The sequence below is a fragment of the Mytilus edulis genome, chromosome 12 (assembly GCF_963676685.1).
Source record: "Mytilus edulis chromosome 12, xbMytEdul2.2, whole genome shotgun sequence".
NCBI classification, from domain to species: domain Eukaryota; kingdom Metazoa; phylum Mollusca; class Bivalvia; order Mytilida; family Mytilidae; genus Mytilus; species Mytilus edulis.
The window spans coordinates 22,038,090-22,054,560 of record NC_092355.1 but is presented as its reverse complement, the minus strand read 5'-3'; the positions used below and the strand labels follow the sequence as shown (position 1 = coordinate 22,054,560).

At 31.5% G+C, this 16,471-nt stretch overlaps 1 protein-coding gene across 9 annotated transcripts in view; it reads left to right on the top strand.

Moving 5' to 3' along the window:
• Positions 1–16,471, top strand: part of LOC139498025 (coadhesin-like) — a 56,616-nt gene that overhangs the window by 26,631 nt on the left and 13,514 nt on the right. For 4 of the 9 annotated variants that reach the window (XM_071286326.1, XM_071286328.1, XM_071286327.1 and 1 more), the window contains exons 1-4: positions 6,659–6,803; positions 12,299–12,496; positions 13,905–13,976; positions 14,536–14,607. The exons of 2 other annotated variants lie outside the window; for them this stretch is intronic. In XM_071286326.1, the coding sequence (XP_071142427.1) occupies positions 12,324–12,496; positions 13,905–13,976; positions 14,536–14,607 (317 nt within the window). In that variant the 5' untranslated portion in view covers positions 6,659–6,803; positions 12,299–12,323. Of the gene's footprint in view, positions 1–2,648; positions 2,720–4,190; positions 4,321–6,658; positions 6,804–10,059; positions 10,080–12,298; positions 12,497–13,904; positions 13,977–14,535; positions 14,608–16,471 lie in introns of those variants that run through there. 3 more of the 9 variants (XM_071286321.1, XM_071286320.1, XM_071286322.1) reach the window with 3 other exon arrangements.

Below are 16,471 nucleotides of genomic sequence, written 5' to 3'. Positions count from 1 at the left end.
AGTTGGAAATACAACTTTAAAATTTTGATGAATTCAGTTGAGGATTATGCCAGGCAATGGGATAAGCGCAAGAAGGAAGACGTAGACACTCTTTCCGAATGGATTAAGGCAGTGACGTCGTTGATACAAATCAGAATTAAGAAACTGTATGGGTCGATCAATGACCATGCTACGTCAATCTTTAAAGACCCAAATGTTGCAAAACACCTATCCTACCTCCATGACAAATATGTTGTTGTCCCCGCAGATAAAGCCCCAAACAACATCGTTTTTGTGTGTAAAACTCATTACATTAACTGCTTGATAAACGAATTAGGTATTGACAATTCACTTGGAAACTCAACATATACCCTCACGACACTTACCAAAGAGGAAATCCTGGATAATCATAGGTCTGTTCTGTGTTCCGTTGGAATTTCAACCAAAGATGAAGAACTGGATCTTCCATCACTGTATTGGATACCTAAACTACATAAGTGTCCTTACAAACAACGATATATTGCTGGGTCTTCCAAGTGCTCCACGAAACCTCTTTCTAAATTATTAACATCCATTTTATCAGCAATCAAAGACGGGCTTCAAAGTTATTGTGAAACTGCCTATTCTAGAGGGGGCGTGAATCAGATGTGAATGCTTAAAAATTCCAAAGATCTTTTAGAGTACATTCAATCTAACTCTCTTTCATCTTGTAACAGTATTAAAACAAATGACTTTTCTACTCTTTATACAAACTAAGAGACAAATTGAAAGAGTTGGTATTGCTTTGCTTCATAAAAAAGAATGGCCAACGTAGAAACAAGTATCTTGTCTTAGGGAGGGATAAATCCTACTTTGTAAAGGATCACTCTGATTCAAACAAAAAATTCTCTGAAACTGATATTATCAGGATGCTTGATTTCTTGATTGACTACATATTTGTTACGTTCGGAGGACGTGTTTTTTAACAGACTGTCGGCATTCCAATGGGAACAAACTGTGCCCCTCTACTTGCCGACGTGTTTCTTTATTATTATGAGGCTGACTTCATGCAGGAACTTCTGAGGAATAAAGATAAGAAGTTAGCCATATCCTTTAACTCTACTTTCCGCTATATAGATGATGTTCTTTCACTAAATAATTCAAAATTTGGTGACTATGTGGAACGCATCTATCCGATCGAGCTAGAAATAAAGGATACTACAGATACCGTTAAGTTGGCCTCATATCTTGACTTACATCTAGAAATTGACAACGAGGGTCGGTTGAAAACAAAATTTTACGACAAAAGAGATGATTTCAGCTTTCCAATTGTGAACTTTCCATTTCTAAGTAGCAACATACCAGCAGCACCTGCATACGGGGTATATATCTCCCAATTGATACGATATTCCCGTGCTTGCATTTCCTATCATGATTTTCCTGATAGAGGGTTGCTGCTCATAAGGAAACTATTAAACCAAGAGTTCCAAATGGTGAAGTTGAAATCATCCCTTCGTACATTTTACGGACGCCATCACGAGTTGGTTGACCGTTATGGAATAACCGTTTCACAAATGATATCGGATATGTTCCTTACGTCGTAACTACAATCCCCTTCCCTTTCATGAATGTGACCTACCGAATTAGAAAATTTACCGGATTTGTTATCACATAATCTACACTTCGGGTGCCACATGTGGAGCAGGATCTACTTACCCTTCCGGAGCACCTGAGATCACCCCTATTTTTTTGGTGGGGTTCGTGTTGTTTATTCTTTAGTTTTCTATGTTGTGTCATGTGTGCTGTTGTTTGTTTGTCTTTTTCATTTTTAGCCATGGCGTTGTCAGTTTGTTTTAGATTTATGAGTGTGACTGTCCCTTTGGTATCTTTCGTCCCTCTTTTATTGGTTCAAGTTTTTTAAAATTTTAATTTTTTTTAAAAGGGTCAAAGTAAATATTTTGTCAAAATTAAACGAAAATTTAACAAGCCATATTAATTTTTGTCAAGGTGTTAGGTAAACTCATCAAAGATACATGGATTCAAATTTTATATAAGGTACCACCTTAAAACATTTAAAAAATCCTTTTTTTTTAGTAAATATCAAGCAAGCGTTTTTTACCGGTTGATAAATCACACGTTGCAATATACATTGTAGATAGCTGTTAAGTTATATCTGTATGACACTTTTTTTTCGTTTTTCATTCGTTTTTGGTGTGTTTTGTTATTTGATTTTGCCATGTGATTATGTACCTTATGAATTGATTTTGTGATTATGTACTTTCCGAATTGATTTTCTTCTAAGTTCAGTATTTTTTTTATTTTACTTTTTTCTATCAATACACAATGCAATCTTAATACAATTTTTAACTAACTTATCATAAATCTTTATTAATGTTAAATATCACTCGAAATGTTAATTTGTTTAATAACTAATAACATTAACGGTACCAATTTTCCTGCACCAGATGGGCATTTCGACAATACATGTCTCTTCAGTGATGCTCCTGGCCAAAATATTTGAAATCCAAAGCTTATATAAAAGATGAAGAGCTATAATCCAAAAGAAAGTGCTTCTTTACATATATATACATTTCCGTGTTGGCTGTATATGTTGCTTACATATTTCTATTGATTTAAAAAAAAAAAATCATAAATTTTGCGCTTGCGTGTATTTCTTGTTTAAAGTATATAATAGCGAAAGAATAGGAATTTAATAGCATCTGCTTGGTTTGTTTCAACACCGTTTTGGGACAGTTTAATTGTAAGTATTGACGTTTTGTCGCAATAAATGCTATATTATGGAAAAAAAATTACAAAATTTTCAAAATAATCAGGCAAATGTCCTGTACCGAGTCAGAAAAATGACCCTTGTTATATAAAAGTTTGTTACTTTTTAGTGGTTTGTTTCTATTGTGATGTAGTTCTCCTCTTATATTTGATTTGATTTCCTCAGTTTTAATTTGTAACCCGGAATTTGTTTCTCAATCGATTTATGTATTCGAACAGCGGTATACTACTGTTGCCTGCATTTATTTCCTTATATTAGATTCATTGCTAGTACCAAAATAAATTTAAAAGTTTCAAACATTTTTGACTTTGAAAATGAAAGTCGCTAGATAATATTAAAAACAGATTTTAATGGTTTTACGTACCTATAATGTAATATACATGTATATGTCATTAAAAACTAGTAATTAACATCTTCTTCTATAGTAGAACATTTATTAAATACATATTAAAAAAGTAAAACAAAAAGTCTTTTTTTAAGTATATATATTTTGGATGTTGAAAATAAAAGACGCTAAATAATATTCAAAATAGATTTTAAATCATTTCACATAGTTACGTATAATGTCATCTATGTAAAAATACTGAAATACATTCAGGTCCTCTTTCAAGTTGTCAGAATGACAATATATTAGACTTATATTTCGAATTTGTTAGATTATACGAATGTATTTTACTTCATGAGTAGAACACATAGTTTTTATACATATTAAGGTGGTACCTAACACTACAGGGAGATAACTCTGTAAAATCAGCTGAATGTTTTAATCACATTATATTGTTTAGGTAATATTAAGCTTGTCAGTGATCAAAATTAGTGTGTGTCAAACTGCTATATATCCAACCAATTTTTTCCAAGAAAGTTATTGGTTCTAGTTTTTTGAAATCTTAATATTTTTTTAAAAGGGTCAAAGTTAATATTTTGTCAAAATTATATGAAAATTAAACAAGCCAAATTATTTTTGTCAAGGTGTTAGGTAAACTCATCATAGATACATGGATTCAAATTTTATATAAAGGTACCACTTTAAAACAGTAAAACAAATCTTTTTTTTAAGTACATATCAAACAAGTGTTTTTTACCGGTTGATAAATCACACGTTGCAATGTACATTGTAGATAGCTGTTAAGTTATATTTGTATGACACTTTTTTTTTCGTTTTTCATTCGTTTTTTATGTGTTTTGTTATATAATTTTGCCATGTGATTATGGACTTTCCGAATTGATTTTCTTCTAAGTTCAGTATTTTTGTGATTTTACTTTTTTCTATCAATACACAATGCAATCTCAATACAATTTTTAACTAACTTATCATAAACTTTATTAATGTTAAATATCACTGGAAATGTTAATTTGTTTAATAACTAAAAGTGCTTCTTTACATATGTATTCTTTTCCGTGTTGGTTGCATATGTTGCTTACATATTTTTATTGATTAAAAAAAAAAAAAAAAATGTTTTTCATAAATTTTGCGATTTCGTGTATTTCTTGTCTAAAGTACATAATAGCGAAAGAGTAGGAATTTGATAGCATTTGCTTGGTTTGTTTTAAAACCGTTTTGGGACAGTTTAATTGTAAGTATAGACGTTTTTGTAGCAATAAATGCTATATTATGGAGAAAAAAAATTACAAAATTTTCAAAATTTTCAAAATAATCAGCCAAATGTCCTGTACCAAGTCAGGAAAATGACCATTGTTATATTATAGTTCGTTTCTGTTTTTGTTACCTTTAGTGGTTTGTTTCTGTTGTGTTGTAGTTCTCCTCTTATATTTGATTTGTTTTCCTCAGTTTTAGTTTGTAACCCGGAATTTTTTTCTCAATCGATTTATGTATTTCGAACAGCGGTATATTTCTGTTGCCTGCATTTATTTCCTTATATTTGATTTACTGCTAGTATCAAAATAAATTTAAAAGTTTCAAAACATTTTTGACTTTGAAAATGAAAGACGCTGAATGATATTCAAAACAGATTTTAATGGTTTCACATACGTATAATGTCATATATGTATGAAAAAGGAAATACAGTGTTATCATTCAGGTCCGCTTTCAAGATGTCAGAATGACAACATGTTAGACTTACATATCGAATTTGTTAGATTATGCGAATGTATTTTACTCAGCTGTAAAGGCAACTTAATTAAAACTAGTAATTTACTTCTCCTTCTTGATACAAATTGGTTTTTTTATAAACAAAAAAAAAACAGTAAAAAAATAACCTTTTTAATATATATAATAATTGCATTTCTATAAGCTACATCACCAATGATTGAAGGAGATTTTGAATTATACCTTCATTTTGTTGAAGGTAGTTTGGTTCTATATTGGGTTGGTGATGATAAGTTAACTTGTGGTTTTCAAGATGTTTTTAGTAGACCGTCTTTTTATCATTTTTTGCCATGTGTAAAATATAAAAGATGTGGTATGAGTGCCAATGAGACAGCTCTCCATCCAAGTCACAATTTATAAAAGTAAACCATTATAGGTCTAAATACGGTCTTCAACACGGAGCCATGGCACACACCTAACAGCAAGTAATAAAGGAACCGAAAAATTACTTGTGATGAACCATTCAAATGGGAAAACCAACGGTCTTATAGAAAACGGTCTTATAGAAAGAAAAAAAAAACAGAAACGAGAAACACTTATGAACCAAATATACAAACGAACACTACTGACAATCAGGTTCCGGACTTAGGACAGGTGCAAATTATAGCGGCGGTTTAAACATTTTAATGGTACCAAATCTTCACCCTTTATCTGAAACAATAGTGTAACATCACAACATAGAAAGACACACAATAAAATATCAATTGAAATGGCTTAACTCAATCAAAACACATATTTACACAAGTGAACATACAATGAACGAATAGACTTGATCTATGATACAATGTAAATACAAAATCAATAAAATAAGGGTTGGATTATTAAAGGTACAGTATTATACCGCTGTGAAATGTTAAACAATTTAAGAAAAAGTAAACATTAAATAAAAAAACCATTACAAGTAGTATCTACAGGTTAAATTAACAAGAAGGTACGATTGAGAGTGCTTGTAGTTAATGACAGCTAGTTAAAAGCCAAAAACAATGAATAATAAAAAATCATGCATCAGTGACTCAATCAACTAAAACAAAGGGATTTAGTATTTTAACGTCATGGACAGTCAAAAAAGATATGACTTGTGCAATGCCAAAAATAAATGTTTCGACAGGCAGTAGGATAGTTAACCTCTTATATATAAAAATAGACGTGGGTGTGTCTTTTTACACCCCCTTTGAAAAGAATACAAATTTTCAATAGTTATAATTTGCTGATGATCAAATCGATATTAGTGCCAATGTTAGTTATAGTCAAAGATGTAATTACAACATTGGTAAGATAATCTTTATTTAAAGTTTGTTTAAAGGTTTGATGAGTGAAATTACATGGATCGCATAGTGGTTTCCGCGCTTTTAGTACAGTATTACCGTGAAATTAAGAATGTGAAATACCGTTTTTAATAAGTTTTCTACAGGTACAGCCGATTAACTACTCAAATCTCTGTATCTTTGAAATAATTTAGTTAAAGTTGTCAGTTTAACTTTGACTTTTGGTAACTGTTTACATGTTAGTGAATAAAATATAAAGATAATATACTTATAACGGTATAAAGTAACCTATAATTTTACCGGTTGGTAAATTGCACGTTGCAATGTGCATTCTAGATAACTGTTTAGTTATATTTGTTTGACACTTTTTTTTCTTTCATTACACAATACAATCACGAATACAATTTTTAACTTACTAATTTTACAATCTTGATCAATGTTACTCGACATGTTAATTTGTTTAATTTATTGTAACTAAAAGTACTTTTTTTTACATACATGTATTTTCTTTTCCGTGTTGGTTGCATATGTTGCTTACATATTTCTATTGATTTAAAACAAACATGTTTTTAATATATTATGCGCCTACGTGTTCTTCTTGCCAAAAGTATATATAATCGAAAGTGTAGCAAATTGATAGCATTTCCATGGTTTGTCTCCGCAACCGTTTTGGGACACTTTAATTGTAAGTATAGACATTTTTGTCGCAATAAATGCTATATTACGAAAAAATAATAATGCAATACTTCACAAGTTCGGTCTAGTACATCGATATTCGTTGTTGCAATGAAATTGTTAAAATTAATAGATGTTTGAAGTTTTATTTAAAGATGTAATTTCTCGGCTACAATCCATTTGAAAAAATACCATCACTGTAAATTGACCTTTCGAATGTCATCTTTCTGGGTTTAATATTTCTTTTCTTTTCTTTTTCTTATTCGTAGTGCCTCATTGTATAGGTTTTGGGACTAGTTTAATTTCAGTATAACGCATTGTTTATCATTCCCAGACAAACTTTTGATACCTTTTATTGATGTCTTGTCTTTTCTCTGCATTGTTTTTGTTATTTTTAACGATTGTGTTTATTGTTGATTTTACCCTTGATATCCTCTCCTAATTTAGGTATACCCCAAAACATTAATCATATATCATGAGACTAAGCTTTTTACAAATATAGCTCCATGTAAATCGAATGATTTAATGTTTTTACACGACTGCATAACAATGGAATATCCGAGACATCTTTTGAATTAGGCATTACTAAAACTTAAGGTGCCAACGAGACAACCTTCCATCCAAGTCCAAATTTGTAAACCATAATAGGTACGGTCTTTAATTCATAATCCATTAAACAGATTTTCCACAATTTTACATATGTTCATGTACTGTTAAACGGGTACAAATAATGAAAACAACACAAATTGATACAAAACATGTGCATGCAATATTTAACATAGAAGAACATCTGTCTGCACGTTTGTGACAGTTACATAATCTTACTTGAGAATTTACTGTAACCAAGTGAAAATTTATAAAAGTCGTCAAAATCCATAACTATGACTGAAAGATGAATAAAATGCATGGAGACAAATTCATTTGCCGACGACATTTGTTTCAGATTTTGTAAATAGTTAAAAGACCAAAATTAAGAGAAATAGATATCCTGGCTAATCCTGGGAAGACTTTGAAATCCTGATTTTTTTCTAAATTTTCAAAAATCTGAAATTTGACCTTTTGGTGTTATTTCTGCACTTCAAACATTTATGAATTTTGGTCCTCAATGCTCTTCAACTTCGTACTTTATTTGGCCTTTTTAACTTTTTTTTATTCGAGCGTCACTGATGCGTCTTTTGTAGACGAAACGCGCGTCTGGCGTATATACAAAATTTAGTCCTGGGTATTTATGATGAGTTTATTCAAAGGAAATTTGAGAGGTGAACAATAGCATACTCATTATTACCAAATTGGTTCATATTATTGAAAAAAAAACCATACTAGAATGCTTAAAAAATATTCATTTAATTGATATCAAAGGCCTATTTTATCAAACATAGCATGTTTTTAAACTTTCATCTTGATGGAAATTCTATTTCTAGTAACAGCCCTTTATAAGGTATAATATAACTACACGACTAGGCCTTGTAATAGAATATGAAATTTTGTTCATCTTTTTTATAGTTTGTAAAATGAATGCAAGATTTATTTGAATAGACTTGATGTTTACACTGGTGTTAATTGAGCTTCCTCTATAATACTCTACTTTCCTATTGATAGAAGTGCTATAGATTTGATTGACATCTTGATGGATAATGATAATTATTGTCCCATTAACTGCAGAGATGAGCCTACCTAAAAAGCCTCGAGCATCCTCCGAGCATGCTTGGAGCTTCCTAGCAAGAATAAATATATGATCCCTTAGTAGCAAATACCAACTTCTCCTACATATGTGATATACATTTTCCAACTTATTCGGTATTCAAGAGCTTGCAGTAGCTACTCAGACTTTGTAAAACGTCACCAGCAGAAAGTTGATGAATCAGAGGTATATCAAAGGACGAATCGTTTTTTTTTTAAGTTCATCAGAAGATACCAAGACCCTGTTGATAAATATTCCGTATCAACCTCACAAATATGATGGTCTTGACGTATATATTGTAGGTACTGACCTTGTTTAGACTATTTACCGGATTTGTTATCACATAAGCAACACGACGGGTGCCACATGTGGAGTAGGATCTGCTAACCCTTCGGGAGCACCTGATATCACCCCTAGTTTTTGGTGGGGTTCGTGTTGTTTATTCGTTAGTTTTCTATGTTGTGTCATGTGTACTATTGTTTGTCTGTTTGTCTTTTTGCATTTTTAGCCATGGCGTTGTCAGTTTGTTTTAGATTTATAAGTTTGACTGTCCCTCTGGTATCTTTCGTCCCTCTTTTGTAGGTACTGTTTATCATCATCTTAATAACGTGTTTTAGTATTCTTTTATTTGTCTTTGAGAATATTGCGTTTTCTGTTTAGTCTATTTTTGGTACTATTAATTTGACATGGCTCAGTACATATATACCCCAACATTGTGTTATTGTGCCATGGTAAAAAAAATGTCTTTCATTTTGATTATTTGTTTTGTCTTTTGACTTTTTGTGTTCCTTTGTTGACATATTTGTTTGTTTTCATAGTGATTAAGATAAAAAAAGTAAGACCAAAATCCTATCAAGATTTTCTTGATAGAGGATTGCTGTTCACAAGGACGCTATTAAACCAAGAGTTCCAAATTGTGAAGTTGAAATAATCCCTTTGGACACTTTACGGACGCCATCACGAGTTGGTTGGCCGTTATAGAATAACCGTTTCACAAATGATATCGGATATGTTCATTATGTCATAACTACAATACCCTTTCCTTTTCACGAACGTGGCCTACCGAATTATACGTCTATTTACCGGATTTGTTATCTCATAAGCAACACGACGGGTGCCACATGTGGAGCAGAATCTGCTTATCCTGTTGTTTATTCTTTAGTTTTCTATGTTGTGTCGTGTGTCCTATTGTTTGTCTGTTTGTCCTTTTCATTTTGAGCCATGGCGTTGTCAGTTTCTTTTCGATTTATTAGTTTGACTGTCTCTCTGGTATCTTTTGTCCCTCTTTTATCAACTAACAATATAACATACAACATTTTTCTCTTGATTATTGGGATTTGCCATCTGTTGCTCAAGAATTTCTATTTTTTTTATCTTGTTATTTGTTTAACGTTCATCCTTGATTGAAAAAAGGTTTCTTAGCAAACCAATGACATTAATTGAATTAAAGCTTCCTTCTTCCTCATACGCAAATATGACAAAAAAACTCCATTATTGTCAGGGTATATATGTATACATGTATACATGTATAGCATTGCAAGTATCTGTATCTACATGAACCAGATCAAATTGTTTGAATCAGCCACGTTGGGAACCGATTTGAATGTAAGTAAAGACAAAATTTTCGTTGTGTTATAATAAATTAATTCTTTTTCAACTTGTTATTGCTTGGTAAATTTTTATTTGTCAGGTCACATTAGAACTGTTTTGTGATTATTTTCATTTCTGTAACTCTGAACATGCCGAATATTTGTGTCTTGTCTATAATGGTAGTTTGCTTCTTTCGTGCGTCAAAGGTGTTGACCTCGCATGGTTTTTTTTCGATATTATTCTTGAATTGGTTGCATTTGCTTTTCGGATAGTTTTGTTATAACAGCAAATATACATTTATCTTTCAATTATGAAATACAAAGAGTTAGATTGCATTCTTCACGCCAATATTTGTACATCAGACTATGAACATTATATTGGTTTCTCAAAAGCAGCAGGTACTAGTCTATATTTGTTTAGGGGCCAGCTGAAGGACGCCTCCGGGTGCGGGAATTTCTCGCTACATTGAAGACCTGTTGGTGACCTTCTGCTGTTGTGTTGTTTTTTTTTTTTGTTTTTTTTTTCTATGGTCGGGTTGTTGTCTCTTTGGCACATTCCCCATTTCCATTCTCAATTTTACGTATGTTTAAATTATGAACTTTATGGTCAACACGTTTCTTAAATCTAGCATTTCTTACGTCAATCGATATTTCGTTATGAACCTGAAACACGTATTTATTTTTTTATTGTGTCTCAATTTATAAAGCAAATTCATTTTAGACTTGTTTTCGTATTTTGACCTTTCATAAGAGGCAACCATAATAAAAAATTTTAAAGTAAAACATGAGATTGGTGTCTCACTATCAAAAGTCTTAGTATTACGAAGGATACGATCAACTTTTAAACTTCCTAGTTCTTTCATTTATTTTGACTCATCGTACCACCACCATTCTGACAATACAGATGACATATATTCACAAAGAGGTCTATGAATGGCTAAAAAGGTTATAAGGCAAACCAGTTTTAACTGAAGATCTTTGTCTTGTATGTAAGTGCTAACAAGTAACAACATGTTGAATTAGCTGGTATTATTTAATTGAATTATTACTAAACAGGTATTTCCTTTGAATTGGTTTTCAGCATTTAGTTTCATCAATTGCATCTAATGATAAACTATTTAGTTTGATTACACAAATTAAGCAATGCAGTTAAGCCAAAATATAATTTTGCAATAAAGTTTTCTGATGATTACACAAATCAACCAATGCAGTTAAGCCAACAATAATTTTGCAATGAAGTTTCTTCCAGAAAACCAGAGATCACTTTTTTGCTATGGGGTACGTGTTTCTTAGTCTTTATATTCCTATTTTGGGTTTGGTAGACTGTTCTTTTTGTCGTAATTCGTTTTTTGTTGCCATGGCGTTGTCAGTTTGATTTTTAATTTATGAGTTGGAAGATCCCTTTCACATGTTCGAGGGGATGGGGTTGGGGTGAGGTAGGAGGGGTCCTGATCTCGAAATCCCGTGCTTAAAAACACGAAATCCCGAGGTCCCGAATTAAAATAAATTTAAATCCCGACATCCCGAAATTCGAAAAAAGAATTCCCGGATCCCGAAAGGGTCCAACCCGAAATCCCGAGCCTAAAAACACCCGATCCCGGATTCCCGATAAAGGTTCTATCCCCCTCATGTTCCGCCCCTCTGTAACGTTTTATTACAGGTAGTTTTCTTTCAAAATATTTAGATAAAGGTTCAAACAATTCAAATTTGAAATTGTCAAAATAAATTTTCCCTTATTGTTACGTTATTATTTTTTATTAAGCACATCCTTCATATTTTCCTTTCACATTATAAGTTTTGTTCAAAGTTAATATTGTGATTGATGATATAAAAAAAAATACTCATTTATAAGGCATACGTTCATATGTCTGTTACATGTCTTTGTAAATGCGCGATGTCAGTTTATTTTCGACTTGTGAGTTTGAATGTCCCTTTGCTTCATCATCGTCATGATTTATAACAAACTTTTCTGAATTTATATTCATTGATAAATTTAGAAATTATTTTAAGAAATATGGTTACTACATTGCATGCAAAATTGGACTAAAGATGATTTTGATATTTCTTAAGGTCGCTTTTGGTCAAATATGTCTACAAGTATTTGAGGATTAATTCATCCAAATTTTAAATGAATCTATTTCCAGCTATGTCTCGTTATTTTTGAAATGTCTCTAGGAAATTTGAGAAAACTGTATTTTCACATGTTTCATAATTTTGTTTTCTTTTTTCATAAAGTAACACCGACTTGAAAATTGGAACCATGTTGTTTGAGACAATAGTAGTTTTGACCCTCAGCTGTTTAAAAGAAGTTTTTGCTGTGCCATGTACCGAACCATCATTGTCAATGTGCGATTGTAGCGGAACTGTAGTTAATTGTGCGAATAAAAATTTAGCACAAATTCCAAGAAATATTCCTACAGATACAACACGCTTGTAAGTATAGGCGTTTAATTACACATTTCAATTATGATCGTGATTTAATGATATAAATCAAAGGGAGACAATAATTGGATAAATCCTATGCTACAGTACAGAGCTCTCCATGTAACTAATGAATGCTAACTTATCGTTGTTATTCTTCTCGATATCATTTCCATGGTCTAATCAACGATTGTCTAAGGCCGTGTTCACACCAAAAGCGGTGTACAGTAAACATATGTTTACATGAAACCAGTTTCATTAAAATAAAAATTTGTTCACATTTATACACCTTGTTTAATTACCTGTACATAAGATTTGTTAACACTTGTAAACTATATGTCATTTGCATGTTCATTACGTAGAACCGATTGAAAAGCTTTCGAACAACTTTTCTAGCAGTAAGGAACGACCATTTGACTTCAAAAAGGGGGGATGAAATATTCCGATCCCCAATTGGATACAAAAATCTGGTCATACAGATGATAAAATGTTTTTATTCTGAATGAAAAGTTTCCCCATACATTATAGTTTTAAATATTGAAAAAAAAAGTATTTGATCACCATCATCGAAAAAAACCCTGAATAAAACGTTCGCTCGAAAAAAAATCTGACCAGATAAAAGAAAATACCCCCTCCCTTTTTGGAGTTAAGTGGTTGCTCCTTTATGAAAGCAATTTTTATGATTTGCAGTAGTTTAAATATACTAAAGATGTCTCGATTACGTAAGCTGCAGCAGCGTGCTTACAGACGAGAAAAAGGATTGAGATATAAGGGATCACTACATTTTTATCTTTTCTGTTTGTTTCAAATGGTATTTCTTCTCCAAGGAGTATTTGGCAAAGGGATAGGGTAATGTTTTTGTTGATTTTAAGTGTAATTTAACGGATCTGAGATACTTGACAAACATCATTTACCTCACACCTTTTTTTGCGTTTTATCAATGGGAACGCAATTGTGTTTAGTTTACGTGTGAGTTACACTAACACAACACCAAATTTAGGTTAATGTGTCAAAATTTGTCACATATGTGTAGGTTTATCTGTATCTGTAATTGAGTTATGCCATATGCAGATATTGTTTAAAATATATGATCAACGGAACTAGTTAGGCTACTGTAAATTCAGAAATTATTGCGTGCATTTATTATTAAGTTTTTTTTAAGAATGTACAAAAACGAAAGTTTAATAATTGCGATTTTAGGCAAAGCTGCATACAAATATATGTTTTTGATATCAGAATACGAATTCTTATTATTGCGATACTCAAGTAGTCGCATTATTCGCATAAATAAAAACCTCACAATGATTTCTGAATTTACAGTATTTATTTGTTACTTTGGTAGTTAACAATTTCGTAATAATCGCTATTTATTGATTAAAATGGCTACTCTTAGAATTGTACTACGTGGTTTTATTTTCAGAGCGCTAAATCAAAATAAAATTCAGTCGATAGATGCCACATCATTATCTGGATTAACATCGCTAGAGATGTTGTAAGTACAATAATACTCGAAATCGCATTTTCTTTCTTCTCGAATGTGAACACGAATTTATAATACATGGGATTAACAATATATCGATATTATAGAAATAACACGTGATTTGCAGTTAGCCAATCGGAATAAAGTATTATCTCTGTTTTAATATTGGTGCTGTTTTGTACACTTTCTGTAATTTTGTGTGACGTTTACATATCTCAATTAATACGTTATGCTCTTAAACGAAGATTTGAAAATTCAGTAAACTATTGCTGCTTCCAGTTTCTTATAACCACAAATAAATTACGATACCCGAAACAATCTTGTTTTTAATAGATTTTAAGACAAACTACTGTAGTATTATTTTCAGTTGGTATTATTTAAATTTGTAAATTACTTGTTCGCCATCATTACATTGGATCGTACGTTTACTAGTACTCTTGTTTAAAGCAGCATGAACCTATAAGACAATAACATTCAAAACCAAGGAGTAAACAAAGACTCAAAAAACCAAAGGACATTTACATCATGTATGATTTTATAACTATGAAATGATATTAAAATATTTTTGCAGATTTTTGGAATACAACGAAATTTCGAGTATAGAAGATGGTGCGTTCTCTACTCTTAGGTCTTTGGTAACTTTGTGAGTATTTTACTGATGTACCCATGTTATTTATTATGTCTGTTTAGTTCATGCATCGTTGTAAATATAACGGAATTTGATGAGACAGTCGTACAGAGTGAGAGGTTTAGCGCTATAAAACCAGGTTCAATCCACAATTTTTGCATTTGAAAATGCCTGTACCTAGTCAGGAATACGGCAGTTGTTGTCCATTCGTTTTTGATGTCTTTTGTCATGTGATTTTGCCACGTAATTAAAGACTTTCCGATTTTATTTTCCTAGAAGTTCAGTATTTTTGTGATTTTACTTTTTATCCCAACATGCAAACATCAAAGTAAAAATAATAAAAATACGAACCTTTCTGATTGACAACATAGAATAATGAGAGAAATTTAACATTCCAAATAGTTAAGATTGTACGTACATGAAAAAAGTAAAATCACAAAAATACTGAACTCAGAGGAAAATCCAATCGGAAAGTCCATAATCACATGGCAAAATCAAATGACAAAACACATCAAAAACGAATGGACAAGAACTGTCACATTCCTGACTTGGAACAGGCATTTCAAATGTAGAAAATGGTGGATTAAACCTTTTTATAGCGCTAAACCCGCCCCCTTTTGATGACTGTCTTGTCAAATTCCGTTATATTTACAATGATGCGTGAACTAAACAGGCATAATAAATCAAATAGTCAAAATATGGGTACATCAGTTATCATCCTGTAACAATTTTAAAATGAACAACTTAACAGAACACACAAACATCTATCTACAAACACATTCATTGATTCGCGTGTCTGATGTTAGAAAATTTTCTACGTCACATATACTTGTCGTCCAATGTATATACAAACAATTTTAAAATTTCACATAGGCAATATTGGCATACAAGGTTAAAAAATCAAAAGTATGCAAGAAGTAATTTCAGAAATAGACCGTTATTTAAAAATAGTCCAAAAGTTATATAGAATTTATAAGAATCCACAAATAGTTTATTCCACAACGCGATTGAATAATTTTGACGTTTGTGGTTCAACGTATTTTCTAATTCATAATAGAAATATATCATAGTGGCATATAATAGAACACTATCATACTGAAAGGGTTCTTGTTTTTGAACAGATTTTATTCAAATTGTTACAAACAAATAACAATCTGATTATAATCAGATCTGTCACCTTGCTCCTTTAGAATTGGTTTTCATCGTGTAATGTTAAAAAATCCCAAATAAGAGGTGATATTCGGATAACCTTTATTTCAAATATTTCATCAGCCAATCATTTCGAATGACATGCTGACATTTTAATGACACCTACCCCTTCCTCTATCAGCATAGATACCAGGATTAAATTGTGTACGCAAGACGTGTGTTTTAAGGAAAAAAGACTACGCCCGAATAAAAAAAAAAGGCTAAAAATTACAAATAAAGTATTAAAAAAGGCTAAAAAAATACGAAGTTGAAGAGTATTGATGACCCAAAATTCCGAACGGTTTTGTCTTATATAGCTTAGGTATTGCTCATATTAACTTTAAAACAGGGGATTAATTTTATTTCTCCTGTTTCATGAAATGCAGTTTTTTCTTCTTCACGAGAGATATTGCTCGACCCCAAACGCCCCATTTAATTACGTGTCTGCTCAAATATAGAAAATGTGAATATGTTTTAATTTGATAGTGTAAAAGAAAAGGTATGAATGGATGGAAAACTCCAGAACTGACACAAAGACAGTTAAGCTCAAATCACAATTAACATGTAACACGGAATACATATCAGAAAGTCATAGTGGTCAGATTTTGATTGCCAATACGATTTGATTCAACCTTATTGTCTTAATTTATTATTTTTATAATCCTTAACATCAATGTGATAACATTTGGCT